Source organism: Topomyia yanbarensis, chromosome 1 (assembly GCF_030247195.1).
Source record: "Topomyia yanbarensis strain Yona2022 chromosome 1, ASM3024719v1, whole genome shotgun sequence".
NCBI lineage: Eukaryota > Metazoa > Arthropoda > Insecta > Diptera > Culicidae > Topomyia > Topomyia yanbarensis.
Window position 1 is genome coordinate 159,683,757 of NC_080670.1, and position 10,857 is coordinate 159,694,613.

Genomic DNA, 10,857 nt, shown 5'->3' on the forward strand with positions numbered 1-10,857 from the left:
GGGGTAAAACTTATCTCTGCTCGGACGAAGCGAGCTTCGCATCTAGTTCGCTCTTTACAATGTTCGAAAAAGTTCACATTAACCTTAGAAGCACACATCGTCGAACACGAGGCAAGCTCTTGGCTCGTGGTTTTTGCGTTTTTGGAACATTTCCACAGAGTTTCGAAGCGATATTCGGTGAACACATATAAAGCGAATGCCTCGTTTATTTGAGAATCGCGAACATCAAAGTTTTATATCGGTTCAAGCATCAGCATAATGAGGCCACCGCGAACATGTTCGCTACGTGACTATCTGTCTTAAAATCATAAACTGTAAATCTTATTTTGAGTATAAATAAAATGGATTATTTTAAGATTATAATTTAGGATTTAGGGATTAGGTGCGTCGCATACCTTACCAATTTATGAGCCACGAGTTTGAATGAGCGTAGTGGTAGTGAAATTCAAATTCTTTTTTATGTTTACTAGCTACATTGATTGCAAACTCGTCTTTTCTTCTTCAATCGGAGTATATTTTCCCTGCCAAGGAGTTTAGGTGAAGATGTATAAAGTATGCTTAAGGGGGTTAGGGTTTCAGCGTGAAAAAATGTTTTTTGGTGAAATGACTCTTTTGGATGAAATGATACATTATAATGTACAAAAGTTTTGATCAATTCGCTTCGCCCAAATTTCTAAAAAAATTGCAAATAGTGTTTTTTAACGCTAAAACCATTACCCCTCTCTTAATAATCTCCCTATCTAAAACAAATTCTTCCTAAAAAGAACAATTTTCGGATGGAATCTCACTGCTGACGTCCGAGTACAGTTAGACCAACTTCAGTTATTTGCATCCACTGAGGGGTAGTTAGGCGTAGTCCGTTGGCCTTTGTTTTCAACTTGTTGCGGTTTCTAACGATCTTGCGCAACATTCCTAAATCGGCTAGTCATATTCAATCAATAATATGCGATGATTTGTGTGTTAAGCGTTATTTTTAAATTTACCAAGTGAATTTATTAACAAATACTTACATACTTGAATCCATTATTATTGTCATTAATTGAATTATAATTTCTTGGCATCTGTACCAAACCAAGAGGAAAGCTTCCAAATGATTTTTATAATATTGTTTTATAAGTTTATTGGTTGATTACCTAATCACAAGAGACAAAATATTTATTTTCAAACATTTTCGACAAAATCTGTTCACTTTATAAATGAAGTATCAAACTTATTACATGTTCCACTTTTATGAAATTTATTTCCTGACTCCTGTACATGTGTTTTGTGATAAATAATGAGAAGGATATTCCAACTTGTTTGTATTGTAATTGTTAACTAATTACTGATGGAGAAACGCAAAGAACTTACAAACAATGTTCTAGTGATGTTTTTTTGTTGGAAATCGACAAACAATTCTGAAAAGGACAAAATTTGATTTATCTTCTCCATGATGTAATCTTCCCTTATTTGACTTTTACTAATAAAAAATAAAAGAAAGAAATCTTTAGGGCCCCCCGATTTTTTTTTTTTGAATCAGTTATAGCCGAAATGCTTTATGTAAGGGAAATCTCGGAAAATGAGAAGCGAAATAAATAACTCCAAGTAGAATGAAAGTCGTTCTAAACTCGAACTTTTTCGAATACTGTCTTTCCATTACTATTCGCTTTTTGTCGCATTCCATATTTTGATATATTATTTTGAAGACCCATATTTAAGATCAATACAATAGTAATTCTTCAAAAGGGCTAATGAGACTTTTGTAAACAAACTTATTTCGCTCATTTTTCCACTACAGAGTTGAATTTTATGAAAAATACATATAAATCAACATCTTCGCCCTTGGTAGAATCGATTTCAAATGTTTTCTGTGTTGAAATGATAACAAATTAAGAGAAATCAGCAAAACAAAAGTTTGTTCACAAATCTTATTAGCCCTATTCAAATGTTGATATGGAATAATAAAATCCATCAAGATCAATTTCGATTTTTTTTTTAATTTTGCGGTGGTGTAATCCCTTAAGTGGTTGATTTAACGGCTTCTTTCAAAATTTATCGAACCTACTCCCACTCGTTCATTCGTTAGAGTAGTTTATGTTAAAGAGAGTGTACTAAATTAATAGGAAAAGTTAAATTTAGGAAGTTATGACCCTCGCTCCACAATGCAGTTTGCGACAGAATTGCTCAACTGAAAATTATTAAATGAAATGAATGTAAACAAACATTAGACTATAGCATTTTGTACGCATGCACTTCAGAGGTCCAAGGGTTACAATTTCTGTTCTAGTTCTCGGATCGCCAACACATTTTTTTCGATTTTTTGGCCCAGTTCTCAAGGGAAATCCAGTTTTTAATTTTTTGCGTACATATTGCATTGAATGAAGAACTTAGATAATGTATTCATAAAGTATTAGTAATAATTCAATTGTCCGCTCATTTTAAAAGGCTATTTTCTATAACTTTACAACTGATTTAATTTCACTTTCAAAATTTCTCGAAATATCATGTTCTAAAAGTTCTCAACCGATATAATATTCGAAAACAGTTATAAAAATGTCTCATCACACTGATAGATGGATTCAAAGCGTTTTTTTAAATAAGTGCACGAAAAAACATGCGCCCTTCTAAAACATACTTCTGAATCAAAATGGTTTTCCTGTTAGTCGAAAACAAGATTTACAAAACGACCAGAACTGCCAAATATGAATCGGGAATGGTCGAGTTTATTGATATTCCCTATTTATTTCTAGGATTCATCATACACATCATGAAGTTATTTATTTAACTGATAATCGATTTTTTCCTTTGAATGGATATCGATATCTTTATCCTCAAGAAACTGACATAACTGGATCCTCAAGAAACTGACATAGGAACATGACTAAGATAAACGAGCCACTCAATACGTTGTGTACATTGTGTTTAACTTCATTTTCTAGCCCTAATTTATTTCATTTGAAAATTTATCCCCGCCCTGTCACGAAATCTTGATTTTATCCCTACTGGTAATATATCAGTAGGGTATCTTAAATAAACTTGTTACGTCACTTTTCAGTTAACCCCAGCATCCATAAGCTACACATTGTCACAATTATTTTTCACCTATTCCATCCTTAATACAAGGCCTCTGTCTAGAATACACTTTTTTTGCATAACTAGTAGGTAGGTATTTGAATAAAGAAAACTAATATCGTGCGGCGAACATGTTAGCGATGGCCCTCGCGATGCTAAATTGATATAATCCTTCGGTGTTCGCGATTCTGAAATACTTCGAGGTAATCTTTTTTCTTTGTTCGCGAACTTCGCTTCGAAGCTTCGTGTAACTGTTTCAAAAATATCGATCACACGAACCAAGAGCTTAGCTCGTGTTCGTCGAAAACTACGCAAAAGCTTTTACATATCTTTCCGAACATCAATGAAATGAACAAGAAGCTTCATTTGTCCTCGCCGAAGAGCATGCAAAAGTATCGCCCAAATGTCCGCAATTACGATGGTAAGCGATTGTGATGCGAAGCTTGTGAATACGAACCAGTAACGCAAAGCTTCGCGCTTTGAAAGTATTCGAACATAGGTTCGGTTCGAATATTTCCTGCCCTGCCCGTAATGCGAGAAAAAGATTTTTTTTTCATTTGCCGGAATTCGATTTTCACAAACTGTTACCACTCAATATACCGGAAAGCCACTTTTTATATAAGCCACTTCACTTTGTATAATCGTTAACCCTCCGGAAATCGCGCAAATGGCTCACTGAACGAGCAGCCGCAGCTGCTCTAAGATGATTTCGCTAGATTTTCAGAGCAGCGTGCACTCAGTGCACTAGCGCGACTTCCGAAAGGTTAAATTGCAACGTTATTCACACTTTAGATAACCGGGAGGCAGCAATCTGTGCCGAAAATGATGAAAATTAACCGACTCGAAGGGAGCTCTACGAGAGTAAACCGCTCGCGACGAAGATACACACTCCGTTTCATGTATTTTAAAGACATTTGGTATCGAAAAAAAAAAATTCGATTTTAAAATTTTCCTGTAGACCCCCATTTGAACATTTTTCAGTTCCTGCTTATATGGAATCCAGAACCGCTGTAGGCTGCCAAATCCAAGTTATTTTGCATACATTTTTAATAATTTTTGTATCGTTTTGATATCATGGTGGTACCAGTTTATATGGAAAATTGCTGTATGGCCGCATTCTTCAACACGTAACTCCGAAATCTTCGGATTGACAAATAATTTTATAGCAACCGATGGGAAGGTTGTACCTTTCATTTGAGACTAAGTTTATACAAATCGGTCCAGCCATCACATAGATATTTTCCGATCAAACTGAGATTCGGTCTTTCGGGCCTCGGTTAAAATGTTGATGTTTGGAGCTATTGCATAACCATTACCGTATGAGAAAGGTAACAAGGGTTTATTGTGATAATGTGGCTTAAATGTGGCCTTAGACCTGAACATCTTGGTAATTTTATATCAATTTTAATTGGTTTTTAATGTTTTAGGGCTTATGACGGTACTATTTTACGTGATAAAAACCTGAATCATTTAGCCACATCTGCAGAACGCTTGCCAGACAGAGATCTGTTGGCCATCTTGTTCTTTTTGTCACTACGGTTCGGTTCCTTCCGAACTTTGTATACTTGTTGTACCAAAAGCATAATTGGTTTTGCTCAAAATAAATTGCAGCTTGAGCTTGAAACCTGACCTTGCTGTGAAGTGTTTTCTGCTCGTAGTATCATTCCGATTGGTTGTCCGATGCTCTTTGAAGGTTTGATAACATGGAATACGAATCATTGTGCGATACCGATTTGCTCTGCTAACGATTCTTCGATATGAGGCATTGAGATATTGATAAACAATACCAGGATAAACTTTAAGCAATATTTAGCCGTTTTAAGCAACGCAGTGAAGTGTTACAAATATTCGAGTGTACCTTTTTCGAACACCGGTGTTAGTATGGATTTATATCTGTTCTCAGCGCGGGTCTCTCAAAATTCCGGAACCCCTGGTCCAAGCCCAGTGTACTCATGCGTAAAGACGGTAGACGGTGCAGATCATTCTCCAATCCAGAATGGATAATCAAAAGTATTTGTCGATATGACCCTTCAGGAGCGACATGCAGCTTGTATAAGATATACTGCAACAGAAGCACACATTTGATACTATAGCAAACTCACTTACGACAAAGATAGTGATTACTTCGCCATAATATTGATATTCTGTGTATCACAAGCTCTTTTTGGATTAGTTTATCGTAGATGAGTCGACAATTGGCTAAGATGCATTCTCCTCGGTATTCTGTACCTCTGTTTTGTGCAAGGTTGTTCATTAGAGTGACAGGAAAAAATGACCCCTATCAGCCCATTCCTGAGTCGATTCCTAGTCCCACCAGGAGGACTTGCACTAAATTTGAAGCAAATCGGACATTTCTAGCTACCGGACCAACGTGTCTGAAGTTTGTATGGGATTTTTCGACAATTTACATGGAGAAAACGTGACATCACTTCGTTAAAAGTTTAATAACTTCTTTTAACAAAGCCGGATTCACTAGCAGTCTTCAGCAAAGTGTAGACAATTAAATTATCTTTCTTATTTTATTTGCAGTGATAATACGATGCATACAGTGCCACCTAGCGGCGAAAATACGAGCTAGTGGGTTTTCTCCATGTAAATTGTCGAAAAATTGTATGCTAACTTCAGGCACGTTGGTCCGGTAGCTAGACATGTCCGATTTACTTCAAATTTGGTGCAAGCACTCCTGGTGAGACTAGGAATCGACTAAGGGGTGGGCCGATTGAGTTTTCAAAAAGTTTCTCCAAGTATCAGGTATAACAGATTCTACTTCTCCGCATTGCGATATGCATTTTGCAATTAGCTTAGGAGAGGTACGTGGTCATGTCCCCTTACCTCTCAGTTGTCATTTTTCCTATACAATGGAATCTTAATCCCTGTCACTACTACGCGTTTTCTACATGTTGAATGAGATCAGTACTGCATTGCGCAGATGATGATACTGAAGATAGGCGACTACCAAAAGATCCATTGTTAGCTTCAGCAAATATTCCGCTTCACGAAAAATCATTCGTATAGAACACAATTCAAAATCAACGATCGCGACTTAGGGTCGGAGTAGCGATCCTACATCAACTTTACTCATAATGACAGGAATAATTACGTTTCCTTTGTTCTGGAGATGATGCACACTAGATGAAGAGGCTGGTAGTTGTCCTTCACTTCACTCGATTGTAGGTTTGACTCAGGCAGAATAGAAAGTAGACTAAAGACCAGGTCATTTTATCTCAAAGAAATATTTCCATATAAAATTTTCAAAAGGGCGAATAAGGTTTGTAAACAAACTTTTATTTTGATGGTTTCTCTTAATTTACTATAATTTCAAAGCAGGAAACAATTAATGCATGTTTTCCCGGTTTTCCCACAGGGTTATTTTTATTTGACATAAACACCATACAATGCATATAGTTTTTTTCATTTTGGGTGTTGTCTTGATAGGCCAGATGTAAACAACCGCAGTTTTCCTATGTATGGTTGCCAAGTTTACATGCGATTTATTTAAAAAAAAACAAAAAAATCGTTTTTAAGTATTACAACGAATTTTTTTTTCAAATAATGTTGTAAAATTTATCGAATGGTACGGAAAACTATATATAGCTTAATGACCCAATTAATGGCAAAATGTTCTTTCGATTGACAAATAAACATTTCGCGATTTACTCCATTTTTCTAATTTTTGCGAGATCAAAAAAACTTCATGATGAATCACCCTGTATTAAATTATTCAGATCAACTTTATTCCAAGAGAATCACTTTTAATTGTTCATTTCAAATACTTCCAGCGATTGTTTTTGTTAATGCATACTCTCTGTGACTCATTCCAACCAAAAGTTCTTTTACTCAGTAGTAGCCAAAATTTTTTGGATAACTCGATATGCGGTTTGGCCAAAGTTGTTATCTTCGTTCAATATTGGCACTACACCATTCCAATTTGTCTCGATCAAGATTCAACGTCCCAGTTCAACTGCTGGAAAATAAGCCAGAATCCCGACTTTGTCAGAATTTTGGCTCAAGTGACAACTGATTCAGGCTCCAATTCCGAATAGATTTGTTTCGGAGTTGTCCTTAAATTGTCCATTTGGTAACTCTATGTAAATGCATCTGTTCACATCTTTAAATACTGTCGGATTGAGTAAGTAAGTAATTTTGACATGGGATTTTGGCGCTCAGATGCTTTTTAGTTGGACAATGGTCCAACTAGCGGAGGTCCAACTGAAAAGTGGTCCAGTTAAAAAATGTCCAACCAGCGAATCACGACAGTATTGTGATTCTTTTGGTGTAAAACTCAGACTGAATGAACTCGGGAAAAGCGGACAACTCACATTTTTACATTAATTTAATATAAATTTATATGAATTGGGACGCTCTTTTATGCATCTTGCAAAACGTAAAATTACAAAACTTTTCTTTCTATGTTATACTGAAAGCTGATGATACCGCTACCACATCAATATTTGGCTTAGTTTAGAAAAACGCAGACACAATAGCCAACATAGTAAGATGATTGAGCAAGAAGTCGTTTCTACTTCCCATTCAAATCATAAAAAAAATCCACGCCGTATTGCGCCGCCGATGATTTTTGTGGACGGCGTCACGGTGATACGTCGCCGCCGCCAGCCCAAATCACACCAAAGCCGCCGTTAACAACATTTTACGTCGGCGCACACCTCTAGTTTCAAGGTCGCCAATGTTTTTTTCTGGCCTTCAAAATTAAAATTTAAAAATCAAAATATGTAGCTTCAAAATAAAATATAAAAATTCAAATTCTATTCAGAAGATACTTTCCAATTTATTCCCTAAAAAGAGCTCAATTTCAGGCATCGTGGGGTAGGGGACCCCCTTAGTAAGTTGTAGTAAAAAGTTTCTTCTTGACAACTGTGTAGTGAAGAGGTATTCGCACAGCCAATGAAGTTGAAAATGAATGGAAAGCATTATTTGGCACTTTGGCAGTTGCACTGCAAACCGTAGGGATAAGCAGTTGGACATGATTTGAGATTTGACCTTCTTCAAGTTCAAACAAGCCTGCCACCATTTGGCAACTCTGGCAGTATTTACAAAATTGAGCAAACAGTTTCATATAATAGAACTGCATCTCAACATATTTTTAACCTTTTATTTAAACCATCCGAACTCTATTTACAAATCATTACTTCAACACGGAAAATTACAGCTGATTTGACCCGTTTTCAACCTTGCCACCTTCGGCAACGAAGCCATGCACCCGTCCCAACCGTTTACGTTCCCATTAGCCAACGATTACGCCCGGAACAAAGGAACCGTTCAGACGGGAGCAAATTCAAAAGGGGTCCACTTCAGTTCCACTCATTTAGCATCAAACAATAACACCAAATGACATGTTAGTATAAAGCTTGTTTGGCACTGCAATTAAACTTTTCATTCAGATGGAACTCGGAACTCGCCTCGCATTCAGTATGATTGCACTCAGAAGGAAAAACGGCAGAAGTGATGATGCGTCTGTGACAGCTTCCTCCTGCTGTTTCTCCTTCTAAGGAATAGGTTGCCGAACAGCGGCTATATACATTTGCGGCATCGTGTCTTACGTACCCGCCTTCGCCAATTTGTTTGATGCGCTTGGCTCACTTGAGAATATCTGCACGACCAGCTGACATGAATGAATGCAATGCGTTCGTTACAGGAAACAATTGGAAAGAGCATCAGGAAGGTTGCACTTCCCTCCCGATGCGATCGCGTGCCTCTAATTGGTCTGCCCAACCATCCGTTCAAGTATAACTGCGAACCACTTGATCTTCGATGTTGGACCTCGGCTCTCTAAGCACACAACAAGCTAAGCAGAGCCCTGCAGACTTTGTTTGCAACTGACGCGCTTTTTCGACAGGACGGCGAGAACTTTAACATGGGATCATGTTAAAAGATCATAACAAACAACCGAGGGCGAAGGCAAGTCAAGTGATGCTGAAAAGTATCAAATTACCGAGTCGGCGGGTCACATTCCTCCGTTCGACGGGACAGAAGAGAGTGGTTTGACGAAGGTCGTCCGCTGTTCCACTCTGCCAAGAGAACCGACAGAGTTATTTCCAACGCTCACTACACCCTAATTGGGTCAATTTACAATCAGTACAGCAGCGTCCGCTGTTGTCGCGTCACTCGATGGGCTGCTGTGACGCGCTGCGTGCGGAACATGAAAATAGAAACGAACTCGTGCACGGCACGAGATCAGTGTTGAGGGTGATGGAATATACTTTATGCTAGCTTCCGTGGAGGTCCCAGGGATCTACATACGTTACGTAGTTGACAGCCGACCCACGCCAACTGCGGAAGGTTGGCGGGGTGGAATTCCTGGGTTGCTGTACGTAAATCGCTGTTATGACAAAAGTACACACGGCTGATCGTTTTTCAATGCGTTCAAAGGGGAAAGAGCAGCTCGCGACAACTTAGTTCGAGGACTGAATGACAAATGTTTCGAGAATGTCAAACAGATAGCTATTAAAGTGAAGGGCTTCCGAATTTGATCCCTTTCTTGGGAATTTGAATGAGCACGACTACGTCGGCTAGATTAAGTGTTGCTGTCTGAGAAAGGTACACTACTAACAGCTGATTCTTTTTTAATCCACAGGTTCACATCAAATCCCACTTTATTATGAACGGTGTTTGCGTTCGGTTCCGTGGCTGGCTCGATATGGAACGGCTCGATGGAATCGGTTGTTTGGAGCTGGATGAGAAAAGAGCTGCCCAGGAGGATGCTATTTTGCGAGAGCAACTTGATCGTTACAACCAGCGCCTGAGGGATTTCGAGGATAAGCAAAGAAGCTACCAACGGACAACACAGGACGAATTCGAACAGATGCGCCGGAATAGTTCCGGTATTGGAGTAGGGGTCGGTACCGGGGCAACCGGAATGTGGAGGCGATAAGCTAAATGCCGGAGAAAAAGTGCAAAATGTGTGATTTAGATGCTTCCTAGAGGGTTCATTATATGGAAAATATGTGTATGTTTTAACACACGGAAAAAAACTTCAACATTTAAACTCTTTTAATTCTATCGAGCCACTATCTATGGTGACCATAATTATCCGATTGCTATTTATCATTATTATAATACAAGCGACTATCGTAGGGCTTGCAGTTAATATGGAAGTCAAATTTTTAAAACCAGCATGACTAATTAGAAATTGGTATAAATAGCAGATCGAGGCAGCCTGTATACCATGTGTTATACATATGTATATATTATTCGACTTACGGCACAAATTATGTGACATTTCGCATAACATTTTGTTTCGATATTGTTAACAGTTTAGTTTGGCAATCCTACTTTCAGTTTTAGCAATCAGTTCGCAGTCATATTTTTTTATACAACTCAATTTAAAGTAAGTGAGTATTTTTTACACTATTTTATTATTAAATCACGGAATCTCAGAGTACCAACCAAAAATCATGATTATTTCTCCAGTCATATTCCGGCGGCAGACCTGTTAGGTTTTAAGTAGATTCGTCAATAAAATTTATAGCTTTTTGTTATGATAATTATAAAACTCGAGTAAAATGTCAAACGAATAGACAAGAAAAGAAATGCCTTCGAATACCTATCCAATTTGACATTTGTCCAACAATTTTCTATTATGTAACGGTGTTATTTTTAATTTTCGTTTATTCTTAGCGTTGGAGGAAGAGGATTGCACTAGGGCATTCGAAACGTACCTCGCCAACTCCACCCCCAATTTGTCATCCTGACAACTGTTACCACTCTGTACCGATGAATCCTTCCGTATCATTCCGGACCCAACCAAGTTCAAAGAATGCGCGTCGGGTGTGTCGAATTTATTAAATA

General features: G+C 37.8%; 1 protein-coding gene across 1 annotated transcript in view; it reads left to right on the forward strand.

Moving 5' to 3' along the window:
* Positions 1–10,561, forward strand: part of LOC131679222 (protein big brother) — a 30,113-nt gene extending 19,552 nt beyond the window's left edge. The window contains exon 3 of the mRNA XM_058959889.1: positions 9,644–10,561. Within this exon, the coding sequence (XP_058815872.1) occupies positions 9,644–9,940 (297 nt within the window). The 3' untranslated portion in view covers positions 9,941–10,561. The remainder of the gene's footprint in view (positions 1–9,643) is intronic.
* The last annotated feature ends 296 nt before the right edge of the window (positions 10,562–10,857 follow it).